This window comes from Gastrolobium bilobum, unplaced genomic scaffold (genome assembly GCF_033153095.1).
Source record: "Gastrolobium bilobum isolate Gb01-03AN ecotype WA unplaced genomic scaffold, APGP_CSIRO_Gbil_v1 utg6129, whole genome shotgun sequence".
NCBI classification, from domain to species: Eukaryota; Viridiplantae; Streptophyta; class Magnoliopsida; order Fabales; family Fabaceae; genus Gastrolobium; species Gastrolobium bilobum.
In genome coordinates, this window is record NW_026895895.1 from 282876 (window position 1) to 302223 (window position 19348).

Sequence of the window (19348 nt, forward strand, 5' to 3'; positions counted from 1 at the left end):
TTATTTCCTGTTAGTTATGATGATTAACATAGAGGATAGAACACTTATATTTTTATTTTAATAATAAAGACAGAAACATAGCATCTAGCACAGAGACAGATTCCTCATCGAATGTTCTTGCAATTCTCTCCCTCTGACCCTCAGTTCATACATTATAAATGCATGCTTTGGTCCGTAACCTCTCATCTGTCTGAAAAGCTTTAGAGGAACACAGTGAGAAGCAGAAAGGGATGGGTAATAACATGGCAACCTACACCAAGTATAAAAGTTTCTTTCTCTTTATCAGAAAGTACAAGGTGACCGAGCTGGTTCCACCTATGGACCTCAAGGAGGTGTTTTCCAAGTTCACCGGAGGAGGGTCCCACATGTCAACGGAGCAGCTCCACCGGTTCCTGGTGGAGCACCAAGGCGAGGTGGACTGCACCTTATCGGATTCAGAGAAAATTGTTGAGAAAGTTTTGCAAATGAGAAGGCCGCCACAGGAAATTGTTAATGTTGGTCAAAGTAGAGAACATGAAATCACCCTTGATGATATCTTCCGTTTTTTGCTTCTCGATGATTTCAATGGTCCCTTGAAAGCTGAGGTAAGCTCTTTCCCGAGAAAACTTGTGTTTCATGGTGAAGAGAACTTTTGTTTACAAGCATAAGGGTTATGGACCTAAAGATCAAAACTATTCTTAGAACTTCACCTTAAGATGTTACAACGATTGATATATAAATCATATAAGAGATTCCAGAGTTCAATCTTTGGTTTAACATTATTTTGTTAACTGGCAAATAATAAATGACATTCCAGGTACATCATGATATGAGTGCTCCATTGTCACATTATTTCATATATACTGGGCATAACTCCTATCTGACTGGGAATCAACTGAGCAGTGATTGCAGCGAAGAACCAATCATAAAGGCTTTGCAACGAGGCGTGCGTGTTATTGAACTTGATTTATGGCCAACTTCTAATAAAGATGATATTAAAGTAGATCATGGATGGTACAGGAAGCAGATGAAGAAGTCCATTTTAGAGTTCATTTTGATTATAGGGGAAAAGAATATAATTGTTTTTTTTACATGATCTAATTAATGTTAAGGCAAAACTTATTTTTTTTTATCCCATTGAATCAATGCAGGACTCTCACCCAGCCTGTCTCACCTATCAAATGTCTTGAGTCTATAAAGAAATATGGTTTTGGTGCATCTCAGTATCCAGTGATCATAACTATAGAAGATCATCTTACAAGAGATCTTCGAGCTAAATTTGCAGAAGTAGGCATCCACTTCCACTTGATCCCTTCCTCTCCCCACAAAGATCAATCTAGCTAAGTTGGAATTACTATTTTGTTTTACTTTTCCTTTTCTAATCATGATATCATTTTATTTTATTTTTCTTGCAGATGGCTACTAAAATATTTGGAGATATGCTTTATTATCCTCAATCAGATTGTTTAACAGAATTCCCTTCACCTGAATCATTGAAATATCGGGTTGTTATATCAACCAAACCCCCAAAAGAATGTTTTGAGTCCAATGGTATCAAGGATAACTCCGTTTGTCCTATGCGGAATGGAAGTGAATCATCTGAAGAAGAATCATGGGAAAAGGAATCGCCAGACCCCAGGACTGAAGTGGAGACTGCGGGCAAGGTGAGACAGAGATATGTATTCATATATTTTGCAATAAAATTAATAAGCTTAGTGTGCTTATGTTACTTCTTTTCATGTATAGCAGAACGGAAGCGATAGTGACGAGGGAGACATAACTTCATGTGACTGTGATCACAAATCATATCAGGAACGTTCACCTGAATACAAACACATAATTACAATCCATAATAAGAAATTCAAGGGTAGCCTGAAGGATAAATTGAAAACTGAAGGTGAACTTAGACGCCTAAGTTGGAGTGAGAAGACCCTTGAAAGGGCTTCAGAATCTCATGGAACAGACATTGTTAGGTACTTGTAAGCTTAACTGATGATAATAGCTGCTAAAATTACCACGCTCTCATATCTAACAATGTCCCGTGACTCTCTTATTTCCTCTTCCTGCCCGTTTCTTTTATTAGTTTACAAGATGTGAATTTTAGGCCTTTATTTTAATCCCATTTCTTAGTTATAACTTAACACTACGCCTAGGTAATTATCTCATGATTCATGTGATTCAAATTGTTCTTCTTCCAGGTTCACACAGAAAAATATCCTTAGGGTATACCCAAGGGCAATGCGTGTCAAATCCACAAATTTCAAGCCACATATTGGATGGATGTACGGGGCTCAGATGGTTGCATTCAATATGCAGGTTAGGAACTGTAACCAAGGCCAAGTGTTTCAAATAAAAGGAAAACTTTCTTTTTTTAGAATTTATATTTGTGTATGTCTGGCTGTGTTTCTTTTCACGGAATAATGTAGTAAGGAACCTTGTCAAACCTGAGTAACATATTTCAGTTGTTTTCTATTGTGGAGCAACAACCTAATATGCATGTTGAAAGATAAATGGGTTGATGTCTATTACAGTGCCAATATACCAACAAGATTATTGGCGACACTTTGTGTTAGAAAATGTATTGCCTTGGAGGCTATTTCAAAATACAAATGCATTAAATTCATTTGCAAGTTACTATATCTTTGCTAGGAATTCTAACCTTCAACGGTTCTAGCACTTGTCTTCTTCCCCAACAGGGGCATGGGAAACCTCTCTGGTTGATGCAGGGGATGTTCAGGGCAAATGGAGGATGTGGTTATGTTAAAAAGCCTCAAACTCTAATGCAAAAACAGCAATGCGACAATGAGTTTGATCCTACAAGGATACTACCAGAGAAGAAAATATTAAAGGCAAGCATATATCACTCAATACTACAAGGTAAATTCATTTGTTTGGTGACATTTAAATGTTACATTGTCATGTCCAATAACAGGTAAAAGTATACATGGGGCATGGCTGGAACTTAGACTTCAGTCCTACACACTTCGATATGTGCTCTCCGCCAGACTTTTACACAAAGGTCAGTTGGATATTTCTTGATATATTATCCGCAGGCTTTATAACAACAATTTCTATAAAAATAGGAGACCTTCTTTGCATAAGTGATCTTTTACCATTTAATTTGATGTTGGGCACAGTTGTTATGCTTCATCATTGATCTTGAATATTATTACCTCTACAACTACAGCTAATATAATTGGCTTATTTCTCACTGAATTGCTATTGCCCTTTCGTGATTCATGTGCAATGCACATAAAATATTTGAGCTCTTAAATTTTTAACTTTTTGACGTTACTCTACTCCCTCACAACCGGGAATCTTTAAGAGTTATTTTCACCAGATAAAAAAAGAAAAGGAAAGGAAAAATATTGTTGTGTATGTCACTGTTTGACCAGTTTGTGTAACAGGTCTGTATTGTTGGAATGCCTGCTGATTGTGCAAAGAAGAAAACAAAGGTGATCATGGACAACTGGTTTCCTGTTTGGGATGAAGAGTTTGAATTCCCTTTGACTGTTCCAGAGCTTGCTTTGCTTCGGATACAAGTAAAGGACAAAGATCAGGGAAAGGATGACTTTGCTGGGCAAACGTGTTTGCCAGTGTCAGAGCTTAAACTTGGATTTCGTTCAGTCCCTTTGTATAACGAAAAAGGAGAGAAATTTAAATCTGTAAAGCTTTTAATGCGGTTTCGGTTTGAATGAATTGTAGAGATAATTCATCTAGGATATACGTCCCTCGTGTTTATAATGATAAATTTTAGTAGTAGTTTAGGGCTAATAGGACTTTGAAACACTAATAGGACTTTGCAGCCTTACATGATATCTTCAACTCTAAACATCACGGAGCTTGAACCAGATGATTGCTAACCATACTTGTCAATTGTCATATAGCTTTCAATGTTATGAAAATTTACGGGTCTTTGCTGCCTAGCAGTCTTGCACAGCATCTGCCATTCTGACTATACAAGAAAAGTGAAATATCCAAGAGGAGTGTCAAATTAAAAAGTTTGATACCAAATTCTAACTTGATTGCCGTGGATCAATAGTTATAATTTATTAGAAATTACTAATCAATTAATAAGTTTGATCCAATAAATTATAACCATCAGATTAACGAAAATCAACGGTTAAAATTTGATGTGTATCAAACTAAAAAGTTTGACACCTTCGTCAAAAAATCTGTCACATTCAAAATATAGCAATATAAACACATTTTTCCTAAATTAATATCTAGTAAAGAAGCATTCAAGCCTCACTTGACGAGTATTTAAAATTTGGGTTTAATATTACTTATGTTGTATAAGATAAATTTATTTTTAGAAGATAAATTTATCTCCTACATGTCTACGATCTATATTTTTTCTTTGTCTCTCTTCTCCTCAGATGACTTCACATGAATCTCATATATTTTTATATATGTGTAAGAGATAAATTTATCTCCTACAACATCAGAAATATTAAATCCTTAAAATTTATATTCATCAAGGGAAAAGCCTCAAACCATAGATTCATATTCTAGTCGTTCATCTTGTGGGGTAAATATTCCCCCATGGACCATAAAACTAGCCAACTGAGTGTAATTATATTCTTGAGAATGTGCTTCTTCCTCTCACGTCCTAATTAGGGAAGCTATTTTTTTTTTTTTTTTTTGATAACATTTGGGGAAGCTATTTTATAATTGAAAAGGACCACCTGCATGCTAATGCCTAGTATAAAGCAACTCAAATAAACTTTCTTCGTATAAAAATTGTGACAATCACATGCCAAGAAGACTGAAGAGGATGCTTTCGGCTGATTAGTCATCATCTAATATAATATAAGCAATATTTTTCTGGATTTATCCTTTAATTTTTATAGAGTACAAACATCTCTAGTCCACCGAGGCAGCAATAGCATGATGCATTTCACGCATCTTTTAGTCTATCCATCTAATATACGTTACTTTTATGCAACCGATGTGAGCGAGCATCTTACCCTCTTGCTTAAGGTTCCACTTCGAAATGAAACAAGACATGCAACATACGAATGATTGATAATTGCTTTAAAGGTGCTGCATTGTATTACGCGGATTATATTTCAGAAAAACTTTTCAACCGAAAATGTTCAAGTTTTTAATAGCCATATTGAAAGTCAATGAATGAAAATAATTTTTTTTTGTTTTTTTCCTTGGGGAAGTTGGGGTAGCTGAGTAGACCGAGAAGACTGATGCGTAGGCCCAAAGTCCTGTCCGATTACAAAGTGGGCTAAATGGCAGACTGGGCTTCTCCAACCCTGCTTCATAATATTCACCATCCGTAGTCCATATCATCCATGTTGATTTAGTTTATTATCTTTTCATTTCTCAATTATACATGTAAAAAATTTATGTTGTTTTTTAATGGTCCAAAAGGCGTGAATATGAGATAGAAGAACTTTTTGTCGGAAAATTAGGTGTCTCTGCGGCATATATTTGCAAACAAAAATAAGGAAAAAAAGTTCTCATTTTAAATGACATAAAATTATGTCATTTTAAGAGAAATATAAACATAAAATAATATTTTTTATTTAAAATTTAAATTAAAAAAATTACTCTCTTTTTCTCTCATGATTTTCATTACTTGTGTTTATCTCTCTTAAAATAACATAATTTATATCATTTAAAATGACAAACATCAAACACAACAAAGGAAACAAAGTAATTCAAATAAGGATTCGTTTTTTCTGTAGTCATTGCAGAAAGTCTAATACGATGTCGTTTTGAAACGAAAATCATTGTGTTTTTGTAATTTTAACTTATTCTAGGGTTATTATAGACATAGTTTTTATAATTATAATTTTTTAATCTTTCAATCCCAAAATGATATTGTTATGGAAATGAATGCAAATAATTTATCTGTATTAAGTACAAAAATATTTTTGTGTTAAAATAATTGTCAGGCTTTTCTTTTAAAAAAGAAAGAAAAAGAAAGTTAAATATTCTATTAACATATTTTACGTGCAAGTCCAACGAACGATCCCGCTTCATCCGCATTCCATTTATGGTTCTTTCTTTCTCTCTCTCAAACTCCGTATTCAAAAGCTTCGTCCATTCATTTCCTCGCTAATCACTTTCTCTCTTCTTCTCCTCTTTCTTATTTCTCTCTGAATCCTTTCACTGTAAGGGTTATCGTATCGAATCGGAGAGTGACGTCACCTTTGATTCAAGTCTTGGATCTCAACTCCGACAATGGCCACCTTCACCTACAAAATGTTCACGGGCTTCGCCAGAAAGTTCACCATCGCCGAGCAGGCACCCACGCCGGACGTCAAGGAAGCATTTTCCAAGTTCGCCGACGGCTCCCCCTCCATGTCCGCCGACCAGCTCCGGTGCTTCCTGCTGGACCACCAAGGCGAACTGGACTGCACCGCAGAGGATTCGAACCAGCTCATCGAGAACGTTTTGCAATCGCGGATTCGGAATCAGGAAAGCGACACTGCCAAGTGCAACTCCAATGACGTCCACCATAGTAACGGACAGGGACTCGGCCTCGACGAGTTCTTCCATTTCTTGTTCTTCGATGATTTCAACGGTCCCCTGAAATCCCAGGTGTGCTTTTTCTTAACCGTCTTGTTTGTTTTTACGGAAAATCTGGTACAAAGTTAGATAAACAATGTATTTGGATATATTATAAAAAAGAAAAAAAAAAAAGAATTTGATATAACTTTTTTAAAAGGTTTTTTAAGTTAATTATTTTAATTTTTGTGAGAAATTATTAATTTGTTACAAGTTTTTTATTTTTTTAAAAAGTTATTTCATATTTTAAAAAAATTAAACATTTTCTAATTAAAAATACTTATTTCTTAAAAAAAAAAAAACACACAAAAGTAAATCATTTCGTGATGCGATAGTTTTCTTAAGATATCCAAATAGTGTAACCACTTGTTTGTTAAGGGAAAACTTATAAAAAAAAATCTTACGAATTTTCTTAATTATTACTTATTCTCCTTACAAATTTTTTTGACTTATTTATACCTTTAATTAAAAATTTTTTTATCATTTACCCCTTACTTAAATAAATGAGGGGGATAAATGATAAAAAAAAATTAAATCAAGAAATAAATGATTCAAAATTTTAGTGATGAGGTAAATGAATACGAGAAAAGTTACGGATTTTTTTTGAAATTTTCAGAGATGCTAACTCCTGACTTGAGAAAAGAGAAGTACAATAACTTATTATAAAAGTGATTTTCACAATCAGGAGACTTCAGAGCTTTTATTTGTATGTATGCATGTATTGGTAGTGTTTAGAACTTATTCTCGATACACATATATTTGTTAAAGCCAATTTTTTTAGTCTTGGAGATAAAACAGGAAAAATAAATATATAGAAGAAGGGCTTAAGAATTGGTTAAAGACAATATCAAGTTTATGGTTAGTGGTGTTATTTTTAGGAATGTTTTAGGTCTCTTGTTGACAATACGAATGATGTGTCATGCCCAGGTACATCATGATATGAATGCTCCGTTATCACATTATTTCATATATACAGGGCACAATTCCTATCTGACTGGGAATCAGCTGAGCAGCGATTGCAGTGATGTGCCAATCATAAAGGCTTTGCAAAGAGGTGTGCGAGTAATTGAACTAGATTTATGGCCAAATTCAACTAAAGATGATATCGTTGTAGTTCATGGAAGGTGCTGATCCTGGGTTCAATCTTGTAGAGCTTGATGATTTATGCCTTTTTATGTCTTTTGATCGAGTAGTTTTTTAAGATACTCATTGTGCAACTTTTATAAATCCATTTGCTTTAGAAATTTTTTCTGAAATATTACAGGACACTTACCACTCCTGTCTCACTCATCCAATGTTTGAAGTCCATAAAAGAGTATGCTTTTGTTAAATCTCATTACCCAGTCATTATAACTTTAGAAGACCACCTTACTCCAGATCTTCAAGCTAAAGTTGCAGAGGTAAGCATCCATTATTACTTCTCCACACTCCCTTCTTCCTTTCCCGAAAAAATAGATCTACTTCAAGTCCCTATTTTGTTAGGTATTGAGTGGGAATTTAATTCCTTTATATTTGTAGATGACAACTCAAATATTTGGAGATATGCTCTATTATCCTCAGACAGATCCTCTGACAGAATTCCCCACACCAGAATCATTGAAAGATCGAATTCTTATATCAACTAAACCACCAAAAGAATATCTTGAAATCAAGCAATTCAAGGACAGCGAGAGTGAAAAGGAATTGGCTGAAGAAGGATCATCATCGCCATGCCTTATTACTGAAGTGGAAGCTGACGACAGGGTGAGCGGAGAGACATAATTTTTCTCAAATTTGATTTATATTTTAATAGCTCTGCATGCTCATTTCACCTTTCCCCCCTAACTGTATAGATCAATGAATGTGATCACGATGAGGAAGGTTTGTATGCTCGTGATAAAAAATCAGACCAGCCGAGTGCCCCTGGGTACAAACGTTTGATTACAATCCATGCTGGAAAACCGAAGGGTCAAATAAAGGACCACTTAAAAGTTGTTGGGGATGTTAAGCGCTTGAGCATGAGCGAACAGGAACTTGAAAAGGCTTCTGCCTCTTATGGAGCTGATATCGTTAGGTATTTTTTAAACACTCGAACCTATTTAGTGGTAACTGCAAATATATTTACACTTTATAGTTTACACTTGACAACCACCTAAGATGGTTGCATTTTATGCTTCCAGGTTTACACAGAAGAATATTCTCAGGGTTTATCCAAAGGGAACACGTGTCACCTCATCAAATTACAGGCCACATATAGGGTGGACATATGGTGCTCAGATGGTTGCATTTAACATGCAGGTCAGCGACTTATGACCAAGGCTATTTTCATATAAAAGGTTTATCTTAGTGTTTTCTATTTCCAGGCTTGATGCACTCTATTGCATATGGTCCATATGAAAATTTTCTTAGTACAGTTTATCTTTTTGTGTATGTGGACTTTCAGTTAGGAAACTAATGAAGCATGGCTACATCTTAGGGCTATTTTCTATTGTAGAGCAATCTCAAATGAACATTGAATTGATATTTCTAAGTTGTTGTGCCTACATTCATTTAATTTTTTGTTACATATGATTATAGTGGTAGTTGTAACAATCACTACTAATTGTTGATTTTATGAGAAAAACAAACATCAGAAACAATATTGTGCAACAGCTTATTTTTTATTCTGACTAATGAACTTGTTTTAAATACAAAACTAAGCTCATGCAGTTGCTACTAACCAGCTGATTTTGTTGGTCCACAAAATCAGCAACAAACTAACAAAGCAATAACAGTAAAATGCAGTAAACAAACTCCTAAACAAAAGACTAATCAATTTAAAAAACAACTAATTAACTCCTAAAAAATAGGACATCAACAGCAGCCTTGAAACACCAACATTCTCCTCCTGGATCAAGTGCTGCACACTCCTAGCTTCTCCCTGAGAAATTCAAATCGACTAACATGAAATGACTTGGTGAATATATCTGCAATTTGGTTTTCTGAACTGCAGTACATTAGCTTCACTTCTCCAGCCTTCTGCACTTCTCTCAAAAAATAATACTTGATCTTAAAATGCTTTGTTCTTCCATGAAATACTGGATTCTGTGAAATAGCTAGAACAGCTTGATTATCCACAAATACTTATATGCCTTCTTTTTGCTCCAAATGCAGGTCATCCATCAGCTTCTTCAACCATAATGCTTGGTTTACAGCTGCAGTAGCTGCAATGAACTCAGCTTCTGCAGTTGATTGGGCCACTATTTCCTGCTTCTTTGAAAGCCAAGAAAAACAAGCTGACCCAAATGTAAAACAATAACCCGAAGTACTTTTCATATCATCCACTGATCCAGCCCAGTCACTGTCAGAATACCCTTGCAACTTAAACTTCTGAATTCTGCAGAATTTGATTCCATATGAAAGAGTACCTTTCAAGTACCTTAACACCCTTTTTGCAGCTACCATATGCAGTTCACTTGGACAAAGATCTGTATGAATTAGTTGTAGCTTCTTTGTAGCTCTCCAGGTGGATTCTTTGAAAGGAAATCTTGTCTGTTTGCCCAAAAAACAAGCTTTGCACCTTGTGATCTGCTCCTCCAGGATTGGTAACCCAGTTGCCATTTCATTCTTCTGCATGAATAGTAAGCCTTTGTAATGAAAATGCCCCAACCTTTTGTGCCATATTTCTGAATCACTAGTCTGACACTTGAATGCCGTTTGCTCCTTCTCAAGGGGGTTTAGAGAAAAACTCTTCTGTTGCATCTTTATTCTGAACAACTCCTGACCATTTGAGTCAAAGATCAAACACTTCCCTTCTTCAAATATCACTTTAAATCCCTTTTCTACCAACTGCCCCACACTCAGCAAATTCTGATCAATATCAGGCACGTACATCACACCAGAAACCAGCTTAGTTCCAGCATAGCTCTCTATTGCTACAGTCCCTTTACCTTTCACTTCTAGATACTCTCCATTTCCAATTCTCACTCTTGACTGCAATGACTTGTCAAGGTCTCTAAATTGCTTTTCATCACTTGTCATGTGATTTGTGCAACCACCATCAACAAGCCAACTATCACATGGAGCACTAGAGGAGAAACAAGAGGCAGCAAATAATTGATCTGCCTCATGCTGGTCTGCAACATGTGCCTCACCTTGCTGCTGATCTCCTTTTTCTTTGCAGAACCTTTCAATGTGTCCAAGCCTATGACACTTTCTGCACTTCACATCTGGCCTCTTCCAACATCTGAAGTGTGGGTGATTCTGCTTTCCACAATGCTTACATGAGGAATGCTCGCCCCAATTGTTCTTAGAGTTGATTGCATTGTTCTCTCCTGCAGCAGCTTCTGAACCACTACTGTCATCTCCTTTCTTCCATCTTACATTATGCTGTTCTTTAGCCTGCAAAGCTCCTTCTGTACTTCCTTCAAGCCTCATTAACCTTCTCTGCTCTTGTGCTTGCAGAGCACTTAGCAAAATTCTGCCAACTTGATTTGAGACAAATCCTTGGTATTCTCCAAAGATGCAATGGTTGCTTCAAACCTTTCGGGCAAGGAGACAAGAACCTTTTGCACTAGCCTATTATCAGAGAGGTCAGTGCCTAGAGCTCTTGCTTGATTTGCAATATTTACCAACTTATCAGAATACTCCTTAATTGTTTCAGACTCCTTCATCTGCAATCTCTCAAATTGTGTGATTAGATTCAGCCCCTTCATGCTTCTAATCCTCTCATCTCCTTTATACTCATCTTTGAGGAAGTCCCAAATAGCTTGAGCTGATTCACAAGCCATAATTCTGCTGAAAATGGCAGGTGAGACAGCAGCATATAAACAAAACTTTGTCTTTGCTTTTCTTGTTATCCTCTCCTTATGAAACTTGATCTGATTGATGGTTGGATTATCAGGAAGGGGAGCAACTTCATAATCTTGTTCTACAGCTTCCCAAAAATCACAACCCTCTAGATAGGCTTGCATTCTCACTGCCCATGCTTAATAATTTTCTCCATCGAATATTGGTGGAGCCATTGCTGAAAAACCACTCGATCCTCCCTCCATTAATTTCTCAAGTCACTCACAGCCCCTTAAGATCAAGAAGGCTCTTGATACCAATGTTGATCTTTTATGAGAAAAACAAACATCAGAAACAATATTGTGCAACAGCTTATTTTTTATTCTGACTAATGAACTTGTTTTAAATACAAAACTGAGCTCATGCAGTTGCTACTAACCAGCTGATTTTGTTGGTCCACAAAATCAGCAACAAACTAACAAAGCATTAACAGTAAAATGCAGTAAACAAACTCCTAAACAAAAGACTAATCAATTTAAAAAACAACTAATTAACTCCTAAAAAATAGGACATCAACAGCAGCCTTGAAACACCAACACTAATGCTAAATTGATTTCCTTCATCACGAATGTTCCATATGAAAAATTTCTTATTATGGTAGTATTACTATTTTGTTAATAATATGTAGTAAGATCCTGCTTTTCAAGTTATTTTATTTAGTGCATCCTTGATACTAACATTTTAGCATATGTTTTTCTTTTTTATCAGGGGTACGGAAAATCACTCTGGTTCATGCAAGGGATGTTTAGAGCAAATGGAGAATGCGGTTATGTGAAAAAGCCTGCATTTCTAATAGAAAAAGGTCCACATAATGAGGTTTTTGATCCTAAAAGAACATTGCCTGTCAAGAAGACGTTAAAGGTGATATATTATTATAAAAGGAAGTCGATGAATTTGGGAACATATTTTGATCTTTTCTCGTCTACCTATAGGTAAAAGTATATATGGGAAACGGGTGGAGCTCAGATTTCGGCAAAACTCACTTTGATACGTTCTCTCCACCAGACTTTTACACAAAGGTGAGTTGGATCATTTTGTTAATATTGCAGATTAGCAAGAGTATTCTGCCAGTGGACATCATTGAACTTTTCTAGTTGTGCTGAGATTTTTTTGCAATTGGACTTGAATATTGGCTTAGTTTTCATGTTTGAATAGTGATAGATACACCTCTAACTAATTACTTGGCTGAGAGTTTTTTAAAATTATTGGTAAAAGTTATCTTCATCTTCGACAACTGTATTTCACAATTTCTGTGGGATGTTTATATCTTCAATATCAGACTATATATAGTTTCGAGATTGTGCTAATTCGTTTTTGATAATGGCTAGAATTTGAAGAGTTAATTGTGTAATTGTGCTTATCTACGAGAAATAAAATGATATTATATTTAGCATTTGATGAATTTATATGACAGGTTTGCATTGTTGGAGTACCAGCTGATAAAGCCAATAAGAAGACCAGCGTAATTCAAGATAATTGGTTTCCTGTCTGGGACGAGGAATTTGAATTTCCTTTGACAGTTCCAGAACTCGCTTTGCTCCGGCTAGAAGTTAGAGAGTATGATAAACATGAAAAGGATGACTTTGGCGGGCAAACGTGTTTGCCAGTCTCTGAGCTGAGATCTGGATTCCGGTCAGTCCCACTATATGATCAGAAGGGCGAGAAACTAAAATCTGTAAAGCTTTTAATGCGATTTCAGTTTATGTGAACTACATGGTTTAGCCTTCTAGCCGTATAATATGGTCTCAGGTGGTTTTCCTTCTGACTAGTAACTAGGGGCATCGAGAAGATCGTTGTAACTATAAATTTATCTTAATCTTTTATTGCTTGAAATAGTGTGGGCTTTAGAGGTTATCTTCACCTTCAACATCGACACAAACTGTGTTAAGATTTTCAATTATGTACCAGGGTGTTTAGATCTTATGCAGATAGCATATTAGTTTTAAGGTGTATGCTGATGCGAGACCTGAGACTAGAAAGCTAAAATATAGATGCGGATTTGATGCCACACCCTCCACGAAACTGATGTTTCCAAAATTTTGACGTGCTCGTGTCCAACATTTCTCGACATTTACTCATATTTTTTGACACTTCAATATACTCGTTGCAAAGATTTAAAAAAAAAATTAAAGGTTACTTTGCGTTGCATTTTGAGTTTCAACTATTAGATTTGTTGGATTACGATTATTATTTTATTGAGTTTAATATAAACATTTGGAATATCTTATGCATCTTTGCAAAATTGATAGGTGTTATAAGTTTAGCATTACTTTTTTTGTTAAATTATTGAATATTAAATATAATATATACTACATAAATTAAAAATATTATATAATATCAAAACGTGTCATAACATGTCGAAGTTTAATATTTTTTAGAATTAATGTGTTGGAGTGTTGTGTCGTATCGTATTCCATGTCAGTATTGGTACAACATAACACACCCTTTCAATGAAGACTTGATAAATAAATAAGTTGACGTGTCAATTCAGCCACAATAGGTGGCACATTCCACCTTGCCATTGCCAAATATATGTAACTTAAGGAGGAAGTTGCTAGATGGTGATCTCTCGAACATTGACCAAATTGACACTCCTTAAGCAAAAATTTATCAGATTGTTATGTCTGGAAAAAAATTTGTCAAAATACCACATCATAATCCCGTTGATCTGATAAGCGAGAATGGATTAGATACGTGACAGCGTCTGAATGGTTTACCATTCTAGCTGGACAGTCCAGCGAGAATGACAGAATGCTGACATGTGGCAAAAGTACAGGCATTATGTACTTTTGCAGACAATGCATGTACTTTTGTCACGTGTCAGCATTTTATTATTCTCGCTAGGACGTGGCAAATGTTGATAATGCTGCCACATGTCCAATCCATTCTCGCTTGTCAGATCAACGGGATTGTGACATGATATTTTGACAAAAAAATTTCCGGATGTAGCAATCCGATAAATTTTTGCCTAGTGTCAATATGATCATTGTCCTGTGATCTCTCCATATCACTTCGCGAGTGGAGGTCTCGCATCACAATTCAACCAGTAACCTATGCCACTCTTTTGAGACAACTGCTTTGCGCTCTGTATTTTGGGACCGCTCCATTATTGTGCTCGTCCTCTTGCTAATTATTGTGATTCTCGTATGCAAAGATCGTTACAAATTCGTACCGTAAAGGCAAATACATACATTCCAAAAGCACTATTTTTTGGACATGAGTAACGAGAGAGGGGGAAAAGAGGAGAAGGAAATAAGTGTTCCCTTGCTTTAATTCTTAAAACCCAAAATTCTTCCCCTCAAATTGGGGGGTGTATGTTGGAGGGAAGAAATATTCTTTTTTAATTAAATAGATATTATATTACATAGATACCTATGATTAATTATATAATGTCCATCTCAAACCTCGGATCAGATCGATTCTAAATATATTCTAACAAGTACAACTAAAATAGAGAATAAGAAAGGATTTAAATTGTAACAAACAAGGTAGTTTTCCTTGAGTTTTGCTCTGCTCCGACCCGATGGCCCCCTTTTCAAGGCAGGAAATACACAGCCTCATACCTTATGGGTCCTACAGTACTGGAAACAGTGATGTCGTCATACTTTGTGCACTTTGGTGCAGAAGCTTCAACAATATCTACATCTTTTTAGTTGAAGAACGCTGAACGATGAAGGAAAAGGTAAATGAGACTTTGGGAACATTGTCAAATCTGATATCCTGAACGATGAGTATGAGTAACGTTATTAAATTTTTTGAATGAAAAGTAAAGGTGCGGTTATTTTGGTAAAATAACCTCACATTCCCACTAATATTTCATAACCAATTTAACACAAATTCATTAAAATTAACTTAATTCTTTCAGGAAAATATGAGTCTACCAAACAGTTTTTTAGTAACATTTCAATAAAATATATTTCTCACTACATTTCAATAATAATTACTTTCGGTTATTCAAAAAAAAAAGTAATAATTACTTCCTGGATAAAGAAAAATTTCTCTTGTACCAAACGCTCCCTGGATATCTTTTTTTGTTCCTCTCCAAATTTTATGATGTCCGTTTTAGTCCCTAGCAAATAAAAAGATTATTCGTGAAATTCAAAATGGACTCAATTAGATGAAATCGTGATCCCTCATAAATTCAAAAAAGACCCACATTTGTCCCTTAAAAGAACTAAAATGAGTCCATTTTGAATTTCTCAGGCTTTGTTTGAGAGTTTTGAGGAAAAGAAAAAGAAGGGGATCCAAGGAGAAGGGAGGGGAAGGAAGGGAAGGTAATTGAAGGATATTCTATTCCCTTGTTTGGGAGTTAAAATAATGGTAAGCAAAAAATTGGAGGGTCAATGAGATATTTTTATAATTTTACCCTTTTAAAAAATTAATATAATTATTGCATTTTAAAAATAAAATTAAGTTTAATATTTCTAAACAAAATTATTTATGTATTTTTCACACTACTAAAAAAGATCATATTTTCGACGAAAATTCTACGTTGCAAACGATAAAAATGCAGTCAAAAAAATATTTTTCTGTCAGAATGCTTTTCATCGAAAGGCGACAGAAGTTTTATAGGGTTGGAAAAACAGGCTAATCGACCCGGCCTAACCCGTATTCAACCCGAAAAAAACGAGTCGGGTTAGGGTTGGCCCGAAAAAAAAAAACGAGCAAGAAAATTCAACCCAGCCCGACGCGAGCCGGGTTAGGGTTGGCTGGCGGGTTGGCTCGGAAAAAAACTCATGGGTTGTCTCAAAATAAACTCGCGGGTTAGCTTGAAATATTGCCAATGGATTAGCTCGCGGGTTGGTTATTACATCGGTTGGAGAGGGGAACGAAGCATGCCTTATAAGGGTGTGGATACCTCTTCTAGTGTGAGGCCTTTTGTGGGGTGTCCCAAGAAACAAAACCGTGAGTCCGAGGGCAAAGCGGACAATATCATGCTACAGGGTTTGAGGCTGTTACATTTGGTATCATAGCCTGGCCCTGGACCGGTGTGTTCAGCGGGGACGCTGTATTCCCAGTGGGGGAGGATGTAATGTCCCACATCGGTTGGAGAGGGGAACGAAGCATGCCTTATAAGGGTGTGGATACCTCTTCTAGTGTGAGGCCTTTTGTGGGGTGTCCCAAGAAACAAAACCGTGAGCCCGAGGGCAAAGCGGACAATATCATGCTACAGGGTTTGGGGCTGTTACAGGTTAGCTCAAAATATTGTGAGTGGGTTGGCTCGCGGGTTGACGTTTTCATCTCGTTTGTAATGATGGATCATTTGCCAAACCAAGTACTTATCTTAATGGGTTTTATTAATCTCCTTCCACATAAGATAGTTATCTTATGTGGTAGAGAGAAAATGGGTGGGTCCCACCATTACAAGAAAAAAAGAAAAAGAAGAAAAAAGTGGGGTGCGAAAATCGAAGTGAGGAAAAATGAGAAAAGCTAAAAGAGAGTAATATTTTCCTATCTTAATTGTGCTTATTGAAACTGAAGGATAAGCTTACTGATTGGCGCTTAAGTCACAGTTAATTACTCACCACCAAAGTGAGTGATTCTTCACATGAATATGGCACTTCATGTATATGATGATATCATGAGAATGACAGAAAACCTGAGTGAGAAATATATAATTGGATATGGTGCATCAAGTGCAGTCTATAAATGTGTTCTTAAGAATTGCAAGCCATTGGCTATCAAGAGGCTCTATTCTCGCTATCCACAATACATGAAAGAATTTGAGACTGAACTCGAGACAGTTGGCAGCATTAAGCACCGGAATCTGGTCAGTCTTCAAGGCTATGAAAACGAGGAAAGAAAGTGACGATGCGTAGCGTTAAGCGTAGGGCAGTTTTGATTTTAGTATTTTTTTTTTTAAAAAAAAAAATTAAAACCCGCGAGCTGACCTGTTTGACCCGTGAGCTGGCTCGTTTTTGTCCGGATTGTATCGGATCGGGTTAGCTCGGGTTGGCAGCTCATTTATGCCAACCCAACCGACTCATTTGTGACGGGTTACAAGCCAACCTGACAGGTTGGCTCGTTTTTGCCTTCCCTTTATTAGATGAAATTTTTTACAAAACTAAATTTTTGTCAAAATTTACGACGAAATTTAGTTTCTGACAAAAATTTTAACGAAAATGATTTGTTTAATATTTTGACGACAAAAGTTCCATAAAAAATTTTGGCGAAAAAAAGAATTCCATCAAAAAATTTGATGGAATGTTTTCGTCAAATTTTTAGAAAACGTGTTACGATGAAAAAAATATTGTCAATAATTTTGAGGGAAATGTTTCTACGAAACTTTCGACGAAATTTAGATTTCGAAAAGAATTTTGACAAAATATTTTTTTGTCGAAACTTTTTACAAAAATATTTTTTTCTCAAATTTGTTTACGAAAATATTTTTCATCGAAAATCTTTGACAGAAATGTGTTCCGTTGAAAATTATGATAGACATGTTTTTTGTTGAAAATTTTATCGGAAATATTTTCTGTCAAATTTTTTGATGGAAATGTGTTACGTCAAAAATTTCAACGGAAATTTTTTCCTTCCAAATGTACGATGAAAATATTTTCATCAAATTTTTTTGACGGAATTTAAATTTTGTAAAGAATTTTGACGAATTTTTTTTCCATCAAATTTTTTTTACAAAAATAGAGTAAATACCATTTTTGGTCCTCACCAAATTTCACGATGCCTGCTTTAGTCCCTAGCAAATAAAAAGGCTATTTGTGGTCCATAAGAAATTCAAAATAGAACCATTTAGTTGAAATCGTGCTCCCTCATAAATTCAAAAAAGACCTTCATTAGTCTATCAAAAGAACTAAAATAGGTCCACTTTAAATTTCTTAGGGACCACGAATAGCCTTTTTATTTGCTAGGGACTAAAGCGGGTATCGTAAAATTTGCTGAGGACCGAAAATAGTATTTACACAGAAATATTTTTCGTCAAAACTTTTTACGAAATTTTCCATGAAAATATGTTTCGTTAAAAATTTTGAAGGAAATATTCTTCGTCGAAAATTTCGATGAACATGTTTTTTTGTCAAATATTTTAGGGAAATATTTTAACGGAATTTAGATTCCGTAAACAATTTTGACGAAAATATTTTTCGTCAAAATTTTTTGCTGGAAATGTATTCCGTAAAAAAATTTGAGGGAAATATTTTCCAACAAAAATTTTTACGTAATTGTTTTTTGTCAAAATGTTTTGATTGAAATATTTTTCTTTGAAATGTTTGACGAAAATATTTTCGTCGAAAGTTTCAACGAAATTTAGATTCTATCAAGAATTTAGACTGAATTTTTTTTTCGAAAAAAAATTATGTCAATGATTATGGCCAATTCTTTTTTCGTCTCTATTTTCGAACGTAATGTGGTTTTCGTCAAAATATTTTTCGTTCATAAATTTTGTCGGTATTTTAGACTTTTCTAATAATGCATTTAAAAATGATTTATATTTATGCAGTTTTCACATTTTAATGCTAAGGTTAGATAAGTAATTTTTAATATTTTCTCCCCTTAAACCCCCCAAATTGGGTGAACTTTAATTTTAAGGGTGGAAAGGGTTTTGGAGGATTTTGCAAAAATCTCTAATTCCCTTCCTCCAATTTTTTAAACTCACAAACAAGAGAAGAGATTAATAAAACCCTCTACTTCCCTTCCTTTTCCTCCAAAAACCAACTCCCAAACAAAGCCTTAGGGACCACAAATAACGTTTATATTTGCTAGGGACTAAAATGAGCATCATAAAATTTGTTGAAGACTGAAAAAGGTATTTACTCTTTATATAATAACACCTCGAAGCTTTAATCGATATCACTATCTTTTTCATCTCCATATTTGACTTTTAGACGGTAGCTCGAAAATTGATAAATCGGTTAGTCTGATTTTGATGTTGGATCGGTCAAGTAACAAAATTGGTACGACCCGGTCCATAAAAAAAAATTCCAAAAAAAATAAATTATAAAAGATATCATTTTTTTATACATGAGAAAAGACTAGAACACACAACACCTAATACACTTATCCATCCACACCCCTCACCCCA

General features: G+C 35.2%; 2 protein-coding genes across 6 annotated transcripts; both read left to right on the forward strand.

The window, feature by feature from the left end:
* Positions 1-204: 204 nt before the first annotated feature.
* LOC133296648 (phosphoinositide phospholipase C 6-like) lies at positions 205-3815 on the forward strand. 5 transcript variants are annotated; one of them, XM_061495676.1, is made up of 9 exons: positions 205-584; positions 797-993; positions 1131-1266; positions 1395-1658; positions 1729-1952; positions 2178-2295; positions 2676-2828; positions 2912-2998; positions 3387-3815. In XM_061495676.1, the coding sequence occupies exons 1-9, from the start codon at positions 231-233 to the stop codon at positions 3675-3677; spliced, it is 1824 nt and encodes a 607-aa protein (XP_061351660.1). In that variant the 5' UTR covers positions 205-230; the 3' UTR covers positions 3678-3815. The 5 variants fall into 5 exon arrangements, with proteins under 5 accessions (XP_061351660.1, XP_061351658.1, XP_061351659.1 ...); XM_061495674.1 differs by having other exon boundaries at positions 1395-1643; positions 1726-1952; XM_061495675.1 differs by having other exon boundaries at positions 1395-1643.
* Positions 3816-6198: 2383 nt separating this feature from the next.
* On the forward strand, positions 6199-13217 carry LOC133296651 (phosphoinositide phospholipase C 6-like). The gene is made up of 9 exons (XM_061495684.1): positions 6199-6540; positions 7435-7631; positions 7772-7907; positions 8026-8250; positions 8340-8560; positions 8667-8784; positions 12022-12174; positions 12246-12332; positions 12728-13217. Exons 1-9 carry the CDS (start codon positions 6202-6204, stop codon positions 13019-13021), a joined length of 1770 nt encoding a protein of 589 aa, XP_061351668.1. The 5' UTR covers positions 6199-6201; the 3' UTR covers positions 13022-13217.
* Positions 13218-19348: the final 6131 nt, after the last annotated feature.

Coding starts and splice junctions, on each gene's coding strand:
- LOC133296648 (XM_061495676.1), top strand. CDS start 231: ATGGGTAATAACATGGCAACCTACACCAAGTATAAAAGTTTCTTTCTC. Junction 1,267..1,394: donor TTCGAGCTAAATTTGCAGAA/GTAGGCATCCAC, acceptor TTTTTCTTGCAG/ATGGCTACTAAAATATTTGG. Junction 1,953..2,177: donor CATGGAACAGACATTGTTAG/GTACTTGTAAGC, acceptor TTCTTCTTCCAG/GTTCACACAGAAAAATATCC.
- LOC133296651 (XM_061495684.1), top strand. CDS start 6,202: ATGTTCACGGGCTTCGCCAGAAAGTTCACCATCGCCGAGCAGGCACCC. Junction 7,908..8,025: donor TTCAAGCTAAAGTTGCAGAG/GTAAGCATCCAT, acceptor TTATATTTGTAG/ATGACAACTCAAATATTTGG. Junction 12,333..12,727: donor CACCAGACTTTTACACAAAG/GTGAGTTGGATC, acceptor TTTATATGACAG/GTTTGCATTGTTGGAGTACC.